Source organism: Macaca nemestrina, chromosome 13, assembly GCF_043159975.1.
Source record: "Macaca nemestrina isolate mMacNem1 chromosome 13, mMacNem.hap1, whole genome shotgun sequence".
Classification (NCBI taxonomy): Eukaryota; Metazoa; Chordata; class Mammalia; order Primates; family Cercopithecidae; genus Macaca; species Macaca nemestrina.
Window position 1 is genome coordinate 28,756,496 of NC_092137.1, and position 22,920 is coordinate 28,779,415.

At 42.0% G+C, this 22,920-nt stretch overlaps 1 protein-coding gene across 2 annotated transcripts in view; it reads left to right on the top strand.

Moving 5' to 3' along the window:
- The first annotated feature begins 3,670 nt into the window (after window positions 1-3,670).
- The window catches only part of LOC105479729 (protein phosphatase 1 catalytic subunit beta), a 49,916-nt gene continuing 30,666 nt past the window's right edge, over window positions 3,671-22,920 (top strand). Inside the window, exons 1-2 of one of the 2 annotated variants that reach the window (XM_011737894.3) lie at window positions 3,671-3,803; window positions 4,021-4,159. In XM_011737894.3, coding sequence (XP_011736196.1) covers window positions 4,108-4,159 — 52 coding nt within the window. In that variant the 5' untranslated portion in view covers window positions 3,671-3,803; window positions 4,021-4,107. Of the gene's footprint in view, window positions 3,804-3,823; window positions 3,843-4,020; window positions 4,160-22,920 lie in introns of those variants that run through there. The other variant, XM_071076447.1, reaches the window with a different exon arrangement.

Sequence of the window (22,920 nt, forward strand, 5' to 3'; positions counted from 1 at the left end):
ACTGTATTCCAGCCTGGGTGACAGAGTGAGGCTCTATCTCGAAAAAAAAATTTAAGCCATTTAGCAGTAAACCTCCAACTGAAAAGGTGAATTATATGTGATTTGGATATACTACAGGAGAAACAGAGCAACAAGAAACAAAATATTGGCCAGGCGCGGTGGCTCAAGCCTGTAATCCCAGCACTTTGGGAGGCTGAGATGGGTAGATCATGAGGTCAGGAGATCGAGACCATCCTGGCTAACTCGGTGAAACCCCGTCTCTACTAAAAAATGCAAAAAACTAGCCAGGCGAGGTGGCGGGCGCCTATAGTCCCAGCTACTTGGGAAGCTGAGGCAGGAGAATGGCATAAACCCGGAAGGCGGAGCTTGCAGTGAGCTGAGATCCCGCCACTGCGCTCCAGCCTCGGCTACAGAGTGAGACTCTGTCTCAAAAAAAAAAGAAACAAAATATTTACAGTACATTGTTTTATTTGTAACAAATATTCACGTATTGTATACTTTCCTTCACCAAACAGTTATTTCCTGGTATCCGTTTCAGTGAGCACGATGGGGGTGGGGGGGGAGGCAATAAAAGAGAAACATTCTTACCTGTGTAGATGACTTGCTTTTATTGTAACAAAGGCAACTGGCCCTGTAATCTAATTAGGAGAAAAAAAGGCCACAGATCAACTCTTCATCAATTAAATAGTCATTACTTGTGGTAGCTGTTCATCTAGCTTTAATTGCCTTATAGTTAACAGTTCTAAATAGTTAACTCCTTCAATTACTAGACATTTATTTTTCAACCAGTTTATCTTGAAAGATACGGATATACTATGGAGTTAGCTTAATACAAACAGAGAGAGAGAGAAGAGAGAGTGGGTTGGGACCACAGGAGAGGTTATTGACCAAGGGCAGGGAAGGAAGCATTTATTTATATTTGCCTTATAATAATAACTTTATTAAGACCCCAAAGTCATGATGCCCAAACCCCTTACAATCAGGAAGTCTTAGATAAAGAATAGGAGTTTCCCTTCATAGACATTTCTGGAATTACCCAAGTATATTAACATGCATGACCCAGATGCCTCCCTAAGCCTAATGGTGTGCTGATAAATGTTTAACAACCATCGTTCAGAAATAAGACAGGAAAACTGCCATCTATGCCTGGTAAGATTACAGGTGATTTTTAAAATTTTTTTCTTCATTTTCCCAACTTCCTTCAGTAAACACATTTTACTTTAAAGGGGGTTAGGGTGGCAGATAATGTTTGGGGTTATGGTGAGCTGCCCCAGAAACTATTGGGTTATTAAGTAACATTTAATTTATGTACCAGTTTCACTTCAAAATCTGAAGCATTCTGAACTCTTAGATAATTATTTTGGAGGGAAATCCCACAGAAAAGTTGGCTGAGCCCCTAGGGATAAAGCTCTTTCTTACAGTGGCCCATTCCTGCCCAAGACTCCAGGCACTGGAAAACCTGGTGGGGGTGGAGAAGGTAACATCAGCAGGTAAGTACTCAGAACCACTCTCCTATGTCTTCAGAACCACTCTCCTATCTCCTATCTCTTCTTCTCACAACCTCCAAAACTCTGCTGAGACCCGCCTCCCTCTGCCTCACTTGTGATCTTCTCTCGGATGCTCGCTTTCTCAATGTGCAACCGTTTCCTTTGGGTGTCCTTTGTCCTTTAAACATGTCTGCATACACTTGAACTCTAACGTGGACAGGGTTCGAAGTTCTTTTTCATGGGATTCATTGGCCCCATGAAAATTAGAGGCCAAGTAGGCATCTATTTACATGCTCCCAGGCATTCTGTTACACTTAAAGAGGCTCATGGAAGAGATCTGGGCAAGCGGCATAACTCCACAAGCTGCTATATTCAAGTCCTAGTTCCAGCTTAGCCAAAACACCTACTCTACTTGCAACTGATCTTTTTCTTGGTTGCTAGAAAACTGGGAGTCATATGTGTGGCCTATCTCCAGCAAACCAATAGGACCTTACACCATGCATTTTGCATACGAAACTGCTGGCTTAATCTTATCTTTCCCACTCACAGTTTTCTTTCGTCCTATTTTTCTCTGTACTCATTTTTAATTTACCCTGCTGTACACATTTATGTAAACTACGTTAAATCCTTTCCTCTGGAATAAAGTAGGGTGTAATAAATTTAATAAAACAACAAAGAGCGATGATGAGCCAGGTCTTCACTCCTGAAGGCCTCAAAATGAACTGGCAGTGATCTGTGAAAACCACAGAGAACTGCCAGTTCATCTCCACAGATTACTGCAGAGTCTGTGAAAACTGCTCCAGCGAGGACCACCATTATAGCTTGCTGCCTGTTGTGTTCACAATCGATGCACAAACTCAGTCCTGAAATGGAGAGAAAACTAGGGGGAAAAAAGCATTAGGAAATCCTAGCTCTATGTCATCTGGACATTAGAAAGCACTTGGTTGGACAAAGCTGCTTCTCCCCCACAGCACATGCCTGTTTCAGCATCTCAGCCCACATTCACGGAGAGGGAGAATATCGCAATTGTTAAGAATGCAGACTCTAGCACTACATGCCTGGGTTTGAATCCCAGTTCTGCTGCTTATTTGTGTGATTTGGGCTAGGTTTTTTAACCATCTGTGCCTCGGTAAATCCCATCTACAAAGCAGAGATAATAATAGTACCTACCTCACAGGGCTGTTATAAGGATTAAATGAGGTAACGCGGGTGTAACATTTAAAACAGTGGCACAGCACATAACAGGGATATGAACAAATGTTAGCTACTATTAGTGATATGTGAGTGGGGGAAGTACTGCCTTGGACTTGGGGCAATATCAGATCTGAGTTTCTGGAAAAACACCTGTGGAATAAGTAAGGGTTGGCCACCTCCTAAAACAGGACAAAAGATCTGGCTTGCCTAGATCCTTAGCGTGACTGCCTCTCCTCCTGCCTTTCTAGAAGCAGTATTACGTGATGGAAATATTTGGTGGGTGCTGTGGGCACAAAGATAAGTTAGTGTGTTTTTATCCCCTAGGAGCTGAGTCGAGAGTGGGAGAAAAATGCATAAATAATTACCAGGTAGGATGATTAAGCAATATACTGGAAGCAGCAACAGAAACACACTGTGGAAAAAAGATACCCACGGCGTGGATGGAGATACAAGATGTGTGAAAGCGCTAAACACAGGCAGCCATATGCACCCATGTAAAATTGTATTATTGCTGACTCCTACAGGGCCCACTTTAACTCTTCTTTCAAACAGAATCCCTGCGGAACTAATTTTGTAGAACCACTGGGGGTAAAGACCTTTATTTGCAATGTCGAACTCCAGCAGAGTTAACCCCTTCTTGCTTTTCACAAGCGCAAACCCGGGTTCCAAACGCTGCAGTTCGCGTTTCCCGGCTAGGAAGAAACGCGAGGAACTGCTTGCAGATCTAAGGTATGAAGCCATGAAAAGGAAAGCGAGGCCAAAAGGGTGCAACCACCACGTCTGGAAAACGCCAGTGAAGCAGAGGAGGAGGAAGGTGAGCCCTGCCCCAGCCCGCTCTGCGTAACCGGGGCTTCCTCCGAGCGGCAAAGCCGGGTACCTCCTTGGCGCCTGCGCCGCGGCGGCGAAACTCGGCGCCGTAGACGTAGAGAGAGAGGGCGACGCACCTGCGCGAAGACGGCGGCGGCAGAAGCCGCTCCAGTGCGGCTGCGCGGAGGCCCAAGCGTCGAGGGGAACCTCGGCGGGGAGCGCGCCGGGCGCCTGCGCGGAGAGCTGCGTGACGCGGTGGCGCGCAAGGGACGTGCGGAGTGAGTGGCGCTGCGGGTGGGGCCGTCGGCGGCGCTGGTGAGCTTTGCGGAGCTGGGCGGTGCCGAGGACGAGGAGGTGGCGGCCTTGGTCTGACGCGGCCCTGTTTGTGGGGGCCCCTCTTGTTTATTTATTTATTTTCCGTGGGTGCCTCCGAGTGTGCGCGCGCTCTCGCTACCCAGCGGGGAGGGGGTGGGGGGAGGGCCCGGGAAAAGGGGGAGTTGGAGCCGGGGTCGAAACGCCGCGTGACTTGTAGGTGAGAGAACGCCGAGCCGTCGCCGCAGCCTCCGCCGCCGAGAAGCCCTTGTTCCCGCTGCTGGGAAGGAGAGTCTGTGCCGACAAGATGGCGGACGGGGAGCTGAACGTGGACAGCCTCATCACCCGGCTGCTGGAGGGTGAGTGCGCGCCGGGCCGTGGGACGGAGGGAGGTCGGGCGCCGCCGCCGACCCCTGCGTCCACCTCCGCCGCCGAAACGCGAGGGGACCTCTTTCCCGCCCCGAGGCTGTCTCTGGGAGCGCGGCGCGGCAGACCAGCCGAGGAGGGGGCGAGGAGGCTGCTGGGCGCCGGGGAGCGGCCTCCGGGAGCGCGGTCAGGGGAAATCGGGGGAGAGGGGGCCGTCCCCGCGGACCCTTGGTGGCCAGGCCCGCCGGCCGGCAGCTGTGCGGAGCGGGTCTGCGGGAGACAGCCTTTCGGAAAGGCCGCCGGGCTCCGCGCGCCGTCGTGCTCGCCTCCGGTGACCCCTCCGAGGAGGGGGAGAGGATGCCTGCCACCGGGCTTTGTGTGTCCGTGGAATCAGTGTTTCTTCTCTCTTTGTGCATTGCCCTTGGCTGCCTCCGATTGTCGTTCCGCGAGTGAATTTTATGTATATATATAAAAACCTGTCCGTAACAGGAATGCTTCGTCTGCTCTGCATTTTTACACGATGCCATAGAATGGATTCTTCTTAGAGAGGATAAAATTAGCGGGAATTTATCTACCATTTGTTATTCGGCCTAAAAAAATTGTAAGACAAAATATTTGATCAGGTTGAAGATGCACGTAAGAAATGTGATGTATGTAGATGTTGGCTTTTGCGTTTGATTTGAGCAGAGCTTAATTTCTGCACAACTTAGTGAAGATCTATTTTTAAAGCCTGTCTTGTGTTCGAAAGGTATTTGCAAGTCTACGCAGCATTTGAACTTTCCGGGCCCTGGTGTTCTTATCGAATAGTTTTATGTTGGTGGGAAGGCAAGGGGGTGGGGGAAGCGAAGAGTTGGACTAGCCAGGAGTTAAATGTATTGATTCATTGCAGGATATTATTCAAAGTTAAATGCCAAACAGTCCTTCTACCCTAAAATTTTCGTCATCACTAATTGTTTTGTGAGTGTGTAGAAAAGCCATTAATCCCTTTTAAACAATTTAGAGGCCTCTTTGTTAGCCGCCATCGAAGGATTGCATATGTACTGTTTGCTTTCAAATTACCTTAAGATAATTGTTTGCTACAGTAAAGCAACATGTACTTATATTTGGAAAATCATCAAAGAATATTTTAATGGGGGAGGGGTAACTCGTTTTTTTCAACGAATGTGTCGGTATCTAAAACCCAAGTTCTGTGTGTAGCCGTTCTGTAACTAAATACTGTATATTTGCTCCAGAAGTGAAAGCCATCCAGCAGTCTTAAGACTGAATAGGAAGCAAAAGTTTTACCAGGAACTCTTATTTACCTTTTCCTTTACTATCAAGTTATTCCTGGGAGGCCCCCTGGTGCCTGCAGTCAGTGTTCACTACCTAAGACTTTGTTTCAGATGTGAACGTCTTGCTGGGTCTTTGAGAAATTTGCTTTGAAGAAAAATTGTATTTTGTAACTGTTCTATGAGAGAAATACAGTTAATTTAAAAATGTATATGTCTTGTTTACATTTGGGAAAGTAGAGGCCTACTCTCCCCCCCCCCCCCCCCCCCCCCCACGGAGTCTCACTGTGTCTCCCAGGCTGGAGTGCAATGGCACGGTCTCGGCTCACTGCAACCTCCGCCTCCCGGGTTTGAGCGATTCTTCCGCCTCAGCCTCCCGAGTAGCTGGGATTACAGGCACTCCGCCATCATGCCCGGCTAATTTTTTTTTTTGTATTTTTGTAGAGACGGAGGTTTCACCATCTTGGCCAGGCTGGTCTTGAACTCTTGACCTCGCGATCCACCCGCCTCAGCCTCCCAAAGTGCTGGGATTACCGGCGTGAGCCATCGCGCCGGACCCAATTTTATATATTTTAAACTTTGCTTGTAAATTTAAATATTTTAAAAATATGTTTGTATCTCAACTTTATATTTTATTTCATTTTCCATCTATTTTATAGGCATAAAACAGATTTATGTTTTAAAATGTTTGTATCCTTTTAAATTAGATGCACCTTTTTATGATTACAGGTACTTAAACTTCACGAGTGGGTTGTGCAAGGTTACTGGAAAAGACATTGGGGGAAAAATAGTCTAAGTGATTCAATTTGTTTTTGTGAATTCAAATTAAATATTTGGTTTTGTACAATCTTTTTTCCTTTTTGGGGGGTGGGGGTAAGAATTGTAGTCCAGACACATTTCTCTCAATTTAGCAAGCGTTAACATGTTGACCTCCTCCTTGCCAGGCACCAGCAATCCTAAAACAAGACACAGTCTCTTCACTCAAGGAGCTCCGAGTCTAAACAAGTGGCTTTCAGGCTTTTTCAGCCTTCTCTCTGTCCTGTGTTCAGCACACATTCTATCAGTAGATTTCAGTACTTCTTCATCCTACAGAAGCATATTTAGTTTGACAGTGCTACCCAGGGATTCTTAAATATTCTGGGTTTTTCACCTCCTTCCCAAATCGAGGCCTATGGAAAGACTTGTCCAGAGCAGACTTGAATTTTCTAGTAAATAATTATTTTTAATCTTCAAAGAAAATTTTGTCCACCTGGATTTTCAATGATATTACATTCTAGTTCATGATATTTCATAAAGCTGCCTAGCAAGAGTAACTGTGGTTAGTGTTTTTAGTGTCACATGAACGTGTAAGTAAAAATTTGGCAAGAATTTCTCTGCGTTGGGGAGAACATTCAGCAGGATCTGATCTCATTTTAAAATGCTGATTGTAGCCCCACAACATATTCCTGATTGTTTTTTCTTTTTTACTATATAAAATCGCCGATCAGTTGTACACACTTCTGGTGACTACATTTTATGAGTTGCTTTTTGTTTTTCTTTTTTAGGTGGACATATTATTGATAAGGTTTTTTTTTTTTTTTTTTTTGAGACAGAGTTTTGCTCTTGTCAGCCAGGCTGGAGTGCGGTGGGGTGATCTCAGCTCACTGCAACCTCCACCCCCCCAGGTCCAAGCGATTCTTCTGCCTCAGCCTCCCCAGTAACTGGGACTACAATCGCGTGCCACCACAGTGCGGCTAAGTTTGTATTTTTAGTAGAGTTTCACCGTGCTGGCCTGGCTGGTGTCGAACTTCCGTCCTCAAGTGATCCACCCGCCTCGGCCTCCCAAAGTGCTGGGATTACAGGAGTGTGCTACCATGCCCGACCTTGATATGATATTTTCAAAGAGTCCTTTAGGTCATTTTAATACATACATGCCATTTAATGGAAAACAAATACTGATTTTATTATTTGGATGGTGCATATTCTTTCAGTATGTTTTCTTGGATTAAGTTTTGCTTGGAACTAAAAACCAAAGACTTCTACTTTATCCCCTGTAGTGACTCTGTTGGCCACATTCTTGTGGCTTATCATAGTGTTTTGATCATTTAAATTGAAGCTAGTTTGTAGACTATTCTGGAAAATCCCGTAAAAGCTTCTTTCTTAGATGAGTGGTTCTCAAAGAGGGGTGGGAAATGAGAGTATAGCAGAATCACCTGGGGGAACTTCGTTCAAACTATAAGTGCTAAGTTTGTTTTGGAGGAAGTGAAGTGAAATGAGTAGAATCTAATGCATTTGGGAGGAAGTTAGTATGGAAAACTGCTGCTGGGTGAATAAGATAGCGCCAGCTCTGTTCCCAACCACAGTCTTGATCCAGGTATTTAAAAACTGGAATGTGCTAGTTCATATAGTATGTCTATTATGTATCATATATGTTATAATATGAAACTGTTTAGAATTTGCTTTTTTCTGATTATGAAAGGGCAGCATTCTTTCAAGAAGTCCCTTGTAATTCCACAATCAAGAGCTAACTTGTTGAAATTTTGATATGTTTTTGTTTAAAGTGTACTTTGTAAAATTCATGTGCTTTACGTCATTAGAATATTTCTTACATAGCTTTATGAGTTAATTTTTCATGTAGTGTTACATCATGAACATTTTCCCTTGTCATTGAATTGTCTTCAGAAATACCCAAAAGTGATTTGCTGTGTGATAGAAAAGTTTTTCTTAAAGTGTTTTTTAACATATTACCACGAAGCCGAACTTGACTATTACAATATGAGTTGTAGAATATTAGCACTGTGTAAAGTTCCATAGCAAAATGTGATTGTGTTACATTTTTGGCCCACTTAACAGTTTTATGAAAATCTTGGGATATGTGTGTACCTGTTTTGTTTTTTAAATTCATTTTTCATTTAACTTTGACCTGTCAGATGTCTGAATTTGTGACACTGCTTGTGATCTTTTAGTGTCTTTTCTTTCTTGTGAAACATGTATAGTACTCTTAAGATTTAGTTAGGCTGACAGGCTACACTTTTAACTTTTCCTTTTCAAGACAGGCTGGAGTGCAGTGGCTTGATCATGACTCACTGTGGCCTCTACTTCCTGGTCTCAATCAGTCCTCCTGCCTCAACCTCCTTAGTGGGTGGGACCACAGGCACATGACACCTCGCCTGGCTAATTTTTTTTATTTTGGTAGAGACGGCATCTCCCTATGTTGCTTGCCCAGTCTGGTCTTGAACCCCTGTGCTCAAGCAATCCTCCAGCCTTGGCTTCCCGAAGTGTTGGGATTACAGGTGCGAGCTGCTGCACCCAGCTTTTAGTGTCCTTTTGAAGGCTAAAAAAAATAAATGAATGGATTTGAAAAGTGAAATAGATTTTTTTTTTTTTTGAAACGGAGTCTCACTTTGTCGCCCAGGCTGGAGTGCAGTGGCACGATCTCGGCTCACTGCAAGCTCCGCCTCCCAGATTCAGGCCATTCTCCTGCCTCAGCCTCCCTAGTAGCTGGGACTACAGGCGCCTGCCACCACGCCCGGTTAATTTTTTGTATTTTTAGTAGAGATGGGGTTTCACGGTGTTAGCCAGAATGGTCTCGATCTCCTGACCTCGTGATCTGTCTGCCTTGGCCTCCCAAAGTGCTGGGATTACAGGCGTGAGCCACCGCACCTGGCCGAAAAGTGAAATAGATTAATGAAAGCGTATTAAAGCCCTCTGTTTTAAGATGACAGCTTTATCCAGATATAATTCACATACCATACAGTTTGCCTATTTACAGTATACGATTTTTAGTATACTACAGAGTTGTGCAGCCATCACCACAGTGAACTTTATAACATTTTCATACGCAAATACCCCCCAAAAAAACCCTGTTTCCAGTAGCAGACACTTCCCATTTCTCTCCATTCCCTCCTGGCCCCCACTAATCTACTTTTATTGTCTCTTAGGTTTGCCTATTCTGGATGTTTCATACAAATGAAATCATACAATATGTTGTCTTTTGTGACTGGTTGCTTTTAATGTTTTTAGCATTCATTTTTGTTGTAGTATGTATCAGTACTTTATTTTTTTATGACTGAATAATATTCCATTGTATGTATATATCATATTTTTAATTCATCAGTTGATGGACATTTTGTTTTCTTTTGGCTGTCGTGAATACTTGTAGTGCTGCTGTCAACATTTGTGTATAAGTTTTTTTTGTGGGCATATACTTTCAGTTCACTTGGGTATATAGCTGGGAGTGAAATTTCTAGGTCATATGGTAACCCTATGTTTAACTTTTTGAGGAACTGCCAGATTGTTTAAGGCCACTTTACTGATTAAATTGTTTAATTCCGACCAGCAGTCTAAAGGTTAGGCAGTTTGAAAGAAGTGTCAGTTGTTCCTGACAACCTCCACTTCTGTAGGGAAAGTGTTGTGTGTGGATGTACAGCTAGACTTGTTAGAAAAAAAGAGCACGTTGGGGAGTGGGGGAGATCACCCGAGGAATATTTTATCTCGTTGATTCTTCTGGATGAGATACTCAAGGAGACATAAAGGTCGTGGTTTATTTTTTAACTGATTCAGAGATTAGGTGTTTGTTTTCTCTGAATTAGTTCAGCGAGTAAGGGAAACTGACAGTTTGAAGAAGTAGCCCAAGGGTGTTTTTATTTTGCTATCTGAAGGCAGACCTGGAGCTTTTCTGGTCAATATCTAAATCCAAGATGAAAATTCGTTGGAATTTATACATTATTTAAATTGAGTCTAGAGACAGAACTATATTAAGATTCAGGATTAATGGGGAAGATAGTTGCATCTAGTAGGTCTTTTTCTTTCTTACTCTCCAGGTTTATTACTTTTAAAAGAGTATACATTCCAATGCCATGCATTTTTTATTTATTTTGTTTTTTTTGGTGGCAGGATCTGGCTCTGTCACCACGTTGGAGTGCAGTGGCATGAACACGGCTCACCTGCAGCCTCAACCTTCTGGGCTCAAGTGATCCTTCTACCTCAGCCTCACAAGTAGCTGGGACCACAGGCATGCACCACTAATTAAAAAAAATTGGTAGACACAGAATCTCACTTTGTTGCCCAGGCTGGTCTCAAACTCCTGGGCCCAAGCAGTCCTCCCACCTTGGCCTCCCAAAGTTCTGGGATTACAGGCACCCAGCCCCATTTTCAGACATTTCTAACAGAGGTAAAATAATACAGGTATGAAGGAATGTTAAGATGTTTAGAAATACTGACTAAAATTCTGTTATATATTTCTGAAAGGTTATTCTGGAATCTTGGTGGCATATAGGGAGGCAAGGGGAAGAAATAGTTCATAAATGTCATTAAGTTTAGCAGTGGTGTGGTGGATAGGGATTCCCAGTCGAGTCTTCTAGGATTTGTGATTGGATACAAATTTATACCCTTAGGCAGCAACCACTGCTTCTAGCAGCTTTAAATAGCCATTTCAAGGCTTATTCAAGTGTAAATAACCAGTAGCCATTTTTTTCCTGGTTTGATAGAGGAAGTCAGTCTTTGGTCTAGATGGGTACTTGTCATACAGGAGGGAAAAGGGCGGGGGCTGTTGTCCTTTATTCTGCCTCTAAACTATTCATGTAGAGCACAGTGATTTATGAGAGTATGTATAACCCTCATGAATATCACTGGCCTCAGAACCCTCCCTTGCCAAATTTACCTGCATCTGTGCAAAGACAAATGGAGATATTAATGATATGTGCATATCCTAGAGGGAATAGCCTTTGGTTTTTGATGCATAACCACACTTGCATAATTGGGAGGTTTTAACATAGCATATTTCACCATAAAGGAATTTTGTTCTAAGAATGTTAATTAGAATATCCCTAAGTAACAGAAGTTCCCATCTGGTCAGTTGCAAGGTGACCAAAACACTTTCTTGCTTTGAGTATAGTCATATGCTCCATCAAATGATGTTGTGGTCAACAATGGACTTCATGTAAGATAGTTAGTGGTCCTGTAAGATTAGAATGGAACTGAAAAATTCCTGTCACTTAGTGACATCATAGGTATAATGTCATAGTGCAACGCATTACTCATGTTTGTGGTAGTGCTGGTATAAACCTGTTGCACTGCCAGTTGTGTAAAAGTATAACACAGGCCAGCCGTGGTGGCTCATGCCTGTAATGCCAGCACTTTGGGAGGCCAAGGCAGGTGAACCACTTGAGGTCAGGAGTTCGAGACCCGCCTGGCCAACATGGTGACACTCCATGTCTACTAAAAATACAAAAATTAGCTGGGCTTGGTGGCATGCATATGCCTGTAATCCCAGTTACTCAGAGGCTGAGGCAGGAGAATCGCTTGAATCTGGGAGGTGGAGGTTGCCAAGAGTGAAGATTGCACCACTGCTCTCCAGCCTGGGTGAAAGAGTGAGACTGCATTTCCAAAAAAAGAAAAAAAAAGTATAACACAATTATATAGAGTACATAATGTTTGATAGTGGTAATAAACAGCTATGTTATATATTTACTTTTTTTTTTTTTTTGAGACGGAATTTTGCTCTTGTTGCCCAGACTGGAGTGCGATGACATGATCTCAGCTCACCACAACCTCCGCCTCCCGGGTTCAAGTGATTCTCCTGCCTCATCCTCCTGAGAAGCTGGGATTATAGGCGTGCGCCACCACACCTGGCTAATTTTTTGTATTTTTAGTAGAGGTAGGGTTTCACCGTGTTAGCCAGGATGGTATTGATCTCCTGACCTCAGGTGATCCGCCCACCTTCGCCTCCCAAAGTGTTGGGATTACAGGTGGGAGCCACCACACCGGGCCCTGGGCTCTGGAGTGTATTCTTATTCTTAAAAACTAGTTAACTTAAAACCACCTCAGGCATGTCCTTCAGGTGGCATTCCAGGAAAAAAAGCGATGTTATCCTGGGAGGTGATGGCTCCACGTGTGTTACTTCCCCTGAAGACCTTCCAATGAAGATGTGGAGGTGGAATATTGATGATCCTGACTCTGTAGGCCTAGGCTAATGTGTGTGTATGTCTTAGTTTTTAACAAACGTTTAAAAAGTAAAAAATATTTTTAAAAATAGGAAAAGGCTTATAGGATAAGGATATAAAGAAAATATTGTACAGCTGTATGATATGTTTTTGTTTTAAGCTAATCATTACTGTAAAATTCAAAACGTTTAAGAAAATTTTTAAGTTTCTAAAGTAAAAAATGTTAACAGTAAGCAAAGCTTAATTCTGGAAGAAAGAAATATTTTTATCTTTATTACTGTATATATATTGTGCCTTTTCTGTGTTTAGATACACAAGCACTCATTGTGTTACAGCAGCCTACAGTATTCAGTACAGTAACATAGTGTGCATCATGCTTTTTTTTTTTTTTTTTTTTTTTGACACGGAGTCTCACGCTGTTGCCCAGGCTGGAGTGCAGTGGCGCAATCTCGGCTCACTGCAAGCTCCGCCTCCCGGGTTCCCGCCATTCTCCTGCCTCAGCCTCCTGAGTAGCTGGGACTACAGGCGCCCGCCACCGCGCCCGGCTAATTTTTTGTATTTTTAGTAGAGACGGGGTTTCACTGTGGTCTCGATCTCCTGACCTTGTGATCCGCCCGCCTCGGCCTCCCAAAGTGCTGGGATTACAGGCTTGAGCCACCGCGCCCGGCCAGTGCATCATGCTTTGTAGCCTAAGAGCAATAGACTATACCATCTAGGTTTGTGTGAGTCCGCTCTATGATGTTTGCACAACAACAAAATCACCTAACTGCATCTCTCAGGAAGTATCCCTTTGGTAAACGTATAACTGTATTTGTCTGACACCATTTTAACCTTCCCCCTAGTCCTACCTCTCATTCTCAAGATTTGGAGAAATCAAAATCTAAGTTTTCATATCAAAGGTTAGGGATGTTGGATATTACATAACTTTCACTAATGTCATATCTAGCAGTTGTAATCACTTATTTTAAAACTTTAAATAGTAAATTAAGAAGGAATCTTTATAGGTACTTGTATGTTTCCTCAATGTGGTTTGCATCGAGCCTTTTATTTGAATTACTATCGATACTTGAGCCAAACTAGCGAGACAAAAAGACCAGACTTTTTTTTTTTTTTTTTTTTTTCTGAGACAGACTCTCACACCGTCGCCCAGGCTGGAGTGTAGTGGCGCAATCTTGGCTCACTGCAGCCTCTGCCTCCTGGGTTCTAGCGATTCTCCTGCCTCAGCCTCATGAGTAGCTGGGATTACAGGCGCCTGCCACCAGTGGACCCAGCTCATTTTTTGTATTTTTAGTAGAGATGGGATTTCACTATGTTGGCCAGGCTGGTCTTGAACTCCTGACCTGATGATTCACCCACCTTGGCCTTCCAAAGTGCTAGGATTACTGGCATGAGCCATCGCGCCTCTGAGGGGGAGAAACTTGCAGACCTGTCAGTGAGAAAGAGTGAGGTCTAATTTTAGATGACAGGAATCGCTTTTGTGAATTTTGGACCCCCAACTACTAGAATTATGTGAATCCTGAATGATAATCACATGTTTACTCAGTTAAGTGTTTACTCAAGAAATATTAGTAAATATTGATACATTGGGATGCCATCTTATATAATGATTAAGGACACAGATTCTGGGTGTATTTTAGCCCTGCCCCAGTTTCTTCTGCATATATGATAGTGCCTTCAAACAATTCTTGACACATTAAAGGTCAGAAAATGTTAGCCGTCCTTATTGCTTAGTACAAACCTGAGCGAGGAAATATGTAACAGAGAGCTCTTTGTGCCACTGAGTCCTGGAACTTCCCTATACTAATTTTGAGAAGGCTTTCTTGTAAGTATGTGACAGATACTGTTTCCTGCACTTTCTGTTTATTGCATATGACCATCATTCTAGTATGTAAGTATGTATAACAGTTTCGTTACTATTCCCGTTATTTAGCGTTTATAATCTGGTTTGACATATCAGTGTTGGTGCTGAGAGGGACAGGTATTTCTAGGTAGGTTAAAATGGTGAAAAGTGATTTTGTGCTCTTGTGTGCTTGCTTTTGGCCAAGAACTATAGGGCAGTGTTTCTTAAACTTTGAGTCTTGAGACCCCCTTACTCTCAAATTCTCCATATGTATAAAGAATTGAAAACGAGCTTTTATTTATGTGAGGTATTTAACGGGCGGATCACGAGGTCAGGAGATCGAGACCATCCTGGCGAACACGGTGAAACCCCGTCTCTACTAAAAAATACAAAAAACTAGCCGGGCGAGGCGGCGGGCGCCTGTAGTCCCAGCTACTGGGTAGGCTGAGGCAGGAGAATGGCGTAAACCTGGGGGGCGGAGCTTGCAGTGAGCTGAGATCCGGCCACTGCACTCCAGCCCGGGGCGACAGAGCCAGACTCCATCTCAAAAAAAAAAAAAAAAAAAGAAAAAACTGAGAATTTAAAACTTTCTGTTCTTGGCTGGGTGTGGTAGCTCACACGTGTAATCCCAGCACTTCTCGGGAGGCAGAAGCGGGTAGAATTGCTTGAGGCCAGGAGTTCAAGACCAGCCTGGTGCAACATGGTGAAATCCCATCTCTTCTAAAAATATAAAAAAGTTAGTTGGGCATGGTGTCACATGCCTGTAATCCCAGCTGCTTGGGAGACTGAGGCACAAGAAGTGCTTGAACCCAGGGAGCAGAGGTGGCAGTGAGCTGAGATTGCGCCACTGCACTCCAGCCTGGGCGACAGAGCGAGACTCTGTCTCTAAATAAATAAATATCTGTTCTTTAAGTAGCAACTTATTACATTTTAGCATAAATGTTTTTTATGAAGATAACTTTTCTAAAGCAAAAATGTGAGAAGAGTGCCATCATTTTACACAAATCTAATTTAGTCTTTTAAACAGAAGACAGCTGAATTCACATCTCTGTTTTGTTTCAGTCTTTTGATACCTTGTTTTAGTTGAATATGAAGAAAATCTGTATTCCTACAGATACGTAGTTAGAAAAAGGAGTAGTAGTTTAATAGCTCTTTTAGATGATTGTGGGTATTCTCTGATGTTTTTACCAACAATCAGCAAGTGGTGGTTTTTTAAAGGTTAATTTTAAAAGAGATGTGGAATCTGAAATTATATCCATGAATTTTTTTTGTTCTCTTACATTAAAATCCATTGATCTTTCTTGTACTTTAAATGGATCTTACACATGACTTTATAATATGCATTGTTCATTTGGATAATACTGATTTAGCTGAGTTATGCAGATGTCCAGATGTTGAAACAGCTTGTTACGTAATACAGTATACAGAAATGACATTTGTTGATGTTACAAGATCTCATCAGAAGAGTCCTTAACTACGGGGAGGCTGTCAGATTCATGGTGCTGATTTCTAGAATTTTGGTTTGTAACTTGAAAGCTTGAATTTTACTGTTGGCAACAAGTACTGTCAGTTGTTTTCCTTGAAATGACAGGGTCACTTTGTTCATTTTCACGCGTATCTGTTGAATATCTAAGTCTGAATAACCATAGTTTGTCAGTTATACTTTCCAGTAAAAGTGTTTAGTGAAAAAAAGTGTCTAGGTCAGCTTGGAACTAAAACAGTCACAGGAGTGCTTTCCTTTGCGACAACCATTGTACTTTGGGATGCAGTGGGAGTGCTTTGTGGGCATTTCCCTTTTATCATGTAGATTGTTAAATAGGTGTATTCAAAGATCGAAGTTTAAACAAGTTGATCATTTTTACTGCTTTACCTAAGGGCATACATGAAGCTGCCTTTTTCGTGTTTCACTTTTGTGTGTTGCAATGAACAACACAGTGACTACCAGTGGGGTTTGGTGCCACTGACTTGGTGTGTATTGAGACACTAACAGTTTTACCTATCCTTGCTTTTGTACTATCAAAGCAGATGTCAGTGCAGTTAAAAAAAAAAAAAAAGTCCTTTATTCCTGAAATGTCTAGCCCTCACCTATATCTGTCACTTTTCTTCTTCACTCTTTTCTCGTTATATTTGGTATTTGTTTACCAGTGTACCTGAACTGATTTTTAACTTATGCTTTGTGAATTCATGAAAGCCATGGGCCTTCTCAGAAAAATATTTTTATATATACACAATGTTACAGACAATTTGTGGTATTATACAGAGCTGCTAAAGGCCATTTTGGGCTCTGAATCCACGTTAGTTATTCTTTTGTTTTGAGGCGGAGTCTCACTGTCACCCAGGCTGGAGTGCAGTGGCACCATCTCAGCTCACTGCAACCTTTGCCTCCCAGGTTCAAGTGATTCTTCTGCCTCAGCCTTCCGAGTAGCTGGGATTACAGGTGCCCGCCACCGCACCTGGCTTATTTTTGTATTTTTAGTAGAGAAGGGGTTTCACCATGTTGGTCAGGCCGGTCTTGAACTCCTGACCTCATGATCCGCCCACGTCAGCCTGCCGAAATGCTGGGATTACAGGTGTGAGCCACCGCGCCAGGCCCACATTAATTATTCTTAACAGGCAGGCCTAAAATGAGAGGGAAGTATGGCAGCTGCCTAATTTTTTTTCACTTAAAACCATGTGTGTGTTGTGTGCATAGAGAAAGACGAGGAGGAAAGGAAGACAGAGTGGGAGAGGGAGAAGGAAAGCGAGAGAGAAAGAATGAAAAAACAAAGGGGGCCGGGTGCGGTGGCTCACGCCTGTAATCCCGGCACTTTGGGAGGCCGAGGCAGACAGATCAGGAGGTCAGGAGATCGAGACCATCCTGGCTAACACAGTGAAACCCCGTCTCTACTTAAAATACAAAAAAATTAGCCAGGCATGGTAGCATGCACCTATAGTCCCAGCTACTTGGGAGGCTGAGGAAGGAGAATGGTGTGAACCCGGGAGGCAGAGCTTGCAGTGAGCCAAGATTGCGCCACTGCACTCCAGCCTGGGCAACAGAGCGAGACTCCATCTCAAAAAAAAAAAAAAAACAAGACTCCACATTTTAGCCAATGGTAGAATTTTTATTTTTCTGCCTTTTTGTTACTTAAAAGCAAGCTTTTGTGCTGAATATGGCGAAAATGCTAGGAAAAAATTAGGATGTCTAGATTTAACTGCCATTAATTAGTAGGTAATCTTAGGGGTGGGGGTTGAGTGAGAGTTAGAATACCAGTGGTCAGTGAAGATTACTAAGATTTTTTGAGGCCAAGGTGGGCAGATCACTTGAGGTCAGGAGTTCGAGACCAGCCTGGGCACAAGACAAAACCCCGTCTCTACTAAAAATACAAAAAATTATCTGGGCATGTTGGCACACACCTGTAATCCCACCTACCCAGTAGGTCGAGGTAGGAGATTCACCTGAAACCAGGAGGTGGAGGTTTCAGTGAGCCAAGATCATGCCATTATACTCCAGCCTGGGCGACAGCGTGAGACTCTGTCTCAAAAAAAAAAAAAATTTATGAGACACCATGCATAGGTGTTGGAATTAGTGCTTTTTTCTTGCCATCCTTTCTGTTTTAGATAAGTAAGAACTTGCTGGGGAAAGTAGCAGAAGATTAGTGAAAAATTTAGTATACACACAACACACAGACACGTATATATCACATCCCTTGGATATGTGCATTGGAAAGACAAACCTGCAATGGAAAAATTTTTACACTGATACAAAATGTGAAATATAATGGTTGAGTAAAGGACAGAATTCTTTTGGGAGAGGATAAACATTTTGCTTAATTAAGATTCAAAGTTAATGTTCTCTGTCATCAAAATTGATTGCAAGTGGTCATCTCTTGATGCTGATCTGTAGTGAGATTCTATTTATTTCATGTTAGAAGATGTCTTTTTACACAGATAGGAACAAACTGCATATTCATCACTTGGAAAGCATTTATGGAATTCTCCTGATATTTGCCTTTTAGCATGTCACTACATTGCAGATTAATCACTTCCAATAGAGGGTTAGGTGGAAGCTCCTCAGCTGCACAGTTAAATGGATTTTGATATATGGAAATTTTTTTGCACTTGAGTCAAGGTTTGAAGAATGCTAGTTTGAGTTTGAAAAATGTGTCTGCTGCAAAATTGTGTGGGAATGAAAATCTGACTTGTTTTAACTTGACAGCACGGGTTATATATATAAAGCAGTTTGCTGACCGGGTGTGGTGGCTCGCACCTTTAATCCCAGCACTTTGGGAGGCTGAGGCAGGACAATCACTTGAGCTCAGGAGTTTGAGACCTGCCTGGGCAACATAGTGAGACTTGTCTTTACAGCAAATTAAATTAGCCAGGTGTGGTGGCATGTGCCTATAGTCCCAACTACTTGGGAGGCTGAGGCAGGAGAATGTCTTGAGCCAGTAGGCTGCAGTGAGCCTGATTACACCACTGCACTCTGGCCTGGGCATTAGAGCAAGACCCCATCTCAAAAAGTAAAAAATTAAACAACTTCTTTAATTCAGACAGTATTAGTTGTCAGAATGACTTACCACAATAAAAGTTTCTCATATATATATTTTTTGCCTTATAATTTTAGGCTGAATTTATTTTAAAACATTCAGGGGAGCTTTCATTCTATTTTGTAGAATGGAGGCTACCTGAAATTAAAAGGGTGAGAAATTACTAGATTTGCTGCAAAATCTAATTTCTAAAACTCTTCTGTGTTTGGTAATAGTGATTGAGGGTGGTTCTTCTTGTTTAGAAAAAACTTAGTATCAGCCCTGAATGCAAATAAATTGCAATAAAGCTGTCACTGCTGAGCCATCAAAATCCTGTATGGTTGGCCAAATGAGGATATACAGCTTTTATTACTTGCAAATACTCATGAAACTGACAGTGGTTAAGTTCATGAGAACAAATGAAGTTGATCCTTGATGTTTCTGGTTCAGTAATACCTGATTAAGATATTTTTCCACAAAAAAACTGCATCAGACTTCAAACATCCTACATTTTCTGAGATTTTGTAAAATAGTCCAACTAAGTATTTTTCTACTTTACCATCATCAGTTGTGACATATTTTAGCAGATTCCACTTCAGGTTGTACTAAAATAGTTTTTCTCAGCTGCTTTGAGAATATTCTTGCCTGTAGTTGGTTCCACATAGATTATTTATAGAGGGTAACTTTTCAGTCACTTCAAATCAGGATTGGCTTCCCAAATAACAAGTATTGCTAACACCTGTCATCAAGAGGCAGGGAACACCACTCAGAACCATTTGTCTTGTTTTTTAATTGTTTACTAATTTTGCTCACAATGTCTTCAACTCTTTTTTACACCCTTTTTACAGAAAGGCTGATGGCCTTTAAAAGTTTATTGTCTCAAGACATACATAATTCTTCAGCTTTTCCAATCGGACACAATTTAATTAACCCACCATTGATAAATGACTTAACTTGGCTAACAAATGGGCCACTTGGAAACTTGAGTTGCGGACTCATTTTCATTTTTGTGAAGAAATCCTGCTGTGATGAGATTTCGTTTTAATTTTTTAAAAACCTCCCTCACCATTGCTTTACTATGAATTGGGAATGCTGTGGTGAGTGCTCCATCTGATAACATCAGTATATGTTGTGTTTTTTTTAGCACAGCTACATAATGACTGCAATGCCTTAGCACCCAATTAAATAATAAAATAATCAACACTTTATTGTGTCTTACAAAACACAACATTCAAAGTCCACTTTTCTTGCTTTGTCTTGATGAGTATGCACTGGTAGTAAAAGTAAGTAAAATGTTGCTGTGCAGCAATAATCGTGACACCTATGACGCTGCCAGGTTGTAACCTCATCTCTATAATTTGTGACGTACCAAAAAGCAGTGTGAATTGTTGAGAGTACCATATGTGGTCTATCACAGCTGCTCAGCTCTGCCATTATATCATGAATGTGTCGAGTGATAAATAAATGACTATGCTCCAGTAAAACTTTATGGCCACTAAAATTTGAGTTTCATATAATTTTTATATGTCACAAAGGATTCTTTTGTTTTGCTTTTTGCAATCATTTAAAAAATGTAAAAAAATATTCGTAGGCCCCAAGCCATGCAAACACTGGCATTGTGCTAGATTTGACCCCTTGGCCTTAGTTTGCTGAACACTGGTGTTGTTTTTCTGCCTTTCCTAACGTGAACATGATTGTAGAAAGATTACCTTACTGGAAGTCAGGAAACCTTGGTGCTCCCACCAAAGTTGTGTGACTGATTAAGTCAGGTGAAATAAACTGGAGTTAGGAGCCATGGTGTCTAGTCCTTGACAAGTCATTCCTCAAATTTTTTAATGTAATCACCTGAATTTCTAGTGTATGCATAATCACATTTTTGTGCTTCTCAGCAGCCATTCCATTGTTGAAGAGGCAACCAACACAGAAAATTGTTGAGACGTTTTGATCTTTGACAAGGGAAGCATGTAGTGTGAGCTCACCAGTCATCCTGGCTTCTTTCCCTGGAGGCATTTCCTAGTTTGTGGCATAGGGAAAATGATCCCAAATAAAACGTGACAGTCTCACTGGGCTAAGGAAGAAAGGTGGAAGTTTGGGACCACTAAAGCAGTTGAAGCTTAAGTCCAGGAGAGGAGAGAACCACATAGAATCTAACCTCAAGTCTGCAGTCAGATCCCTCTAAAGTCATTGACTGACTTCAGAGGTACACATAAGCAAGAGAAGAAACCCAGCAGAAAACAGTAGCTGAGAAGCTAAAGATCTGAACAGACATTTCAGTATCTATCTAATGCCAGAGAGGCAAAAATGGAAGTTCAAATCCTGCCAAGTTAGAGAGGCCTTATTACACCGTGAGTTGTCCATTGTGACCCTATCATGACCACTCCTTAAGATTGAAGGCAAAACTAAAACAGACCAGCCCTCAGGAAAATGAGTTACTGCTATGCTGCTGCTAAAAGGAAACAGCCTTCTTTGGAGAAAGGTCTTATCTAAAATTTCTACAATTTTGTACCCATAATTCAGTATTTCATTCACCAAAATAGATATGCTATTTTGGACAAGCTAATGAAACTGAATTGTCCAAAAAACCAACAGAAATTATCTAGTGCTGACAGAAAAAAAACAAAGTAGAGAAGAGAGCGTGAGAGACTAATATATTTCTGATAGACAGTGGAAAGGTCTGTCAGGTATAATAGGAATCCTAGAAAGAGAGGAGATAGACATACAATGGGATGGGAATATTGACTAATAATTTTCCAAAACAGAGGTATCAGCCTGTATTAAAGAAGCTGTGTGATTCCGAGCAGGGTAAATAGAAAGAAAATCATGGTGAACACAACTGCTAAAAATCCAAGAGAAAGAAAATCTTAAATGCTGTCAGAAGAAAAAAGTCATTAGCTTCAGGGAACAATAATACGAATGATGGCTGATCTATCACCTGAAACTGTGGAAGACAGAAGACAATAGAATGGCATTCTCTTTAAAGTAGTGAAAGAAAAAAACGACAACGTAGAATTCTTTATTTTGAGATGGAGTTTTGCTCTCGTGGCCGAGGCTAATGGCGTGATCTTGGCTCACTGCAACCTCTCTACCTCCTGAGTTCAAGCAATTCTCCTGCCTCCAGCCTCCTGAGTAGCTGGGATTACAGACTTGTGCCACTACGCCTGGCTAATTTTGTATTTTTAGTAGAGACAGGGTTTCTCCATGTTGGTCAGGCTGGGCTAGAATTCTAAATCTAGTGAGCATATTCTTCAGTAGTAAAGTAAAATAAAGGCAAACTAAAACTGAAAATATATTGCTGATATGCTGGCACTAGAGAATATTAAAGCAAGTTCTTCATGTTGAAAGAAAATAACATAAAAGCAAAGAACTACAGAAAGAAATGAACAATGGTAAGGATGAATGTGAGTAAGTACAAATTCTGTTTAAAATAATAGTTGTGGCTTGTGGGATTTAAAACGTGGAAACAGAAATACAACTGTAGAACAAAAGATTGGAGGGTGGTAATCAGTCAAAAGTATTTGTAATCTCTAGAGCAGCCTCTGAATGAAAAAAGAATGTATAATGAAAAGCTAGTAGAGGAGAAAATGGAATAGTAAAAAAATAGTTGATTACTCTAAAGAAATGCAGGAAAGGAGAAAGGAATGAATAGATGGGACAAACAGAACAAATGACAGAATGGTAGACTTAAACCCAACTTCGTCGGTCATTATATTGAGTGTGAAAGGAGCAAACATTGGCCGGGTGCAGTGGCTCACACCTGTAGTCCCAGCACTTTGGGAGGCCAAGGCGGGCGGATCGCCTGAAGTCAGGAGTTCAAGACCAGCCTGGCCAACATAGTGAAACCCCGTCTCTACTAAAAATACAAAAATTGGCTGGGCGTGGGCACTTGTAATCCCAGCTACTTGGGAGGCTGAGGCAGGAGAATTGCTTGAAATCTGGGAGGCAAAGGTTTCAGTGAGCCGAGATCATACCACTGCACTCCAGCCTTGGTGACAGAGAGAGACTCCATTTCAAAAAAAAAAAAAAAAGGAGCAAACATTGAAATTAATGCAAAGATCAGAAGACCTAACTATTATAGATACTGTTTACAAGGGATATATTTTAAATCTAAGGACACAAATGAGGAAGTAAAAAAGGGGGGGGGCAGGGGGAGGGAATATCATGCACACATTAATCAAATGAAATCTGAGTTGGCTATATTTATGTTGGAAAAAGCTAAAA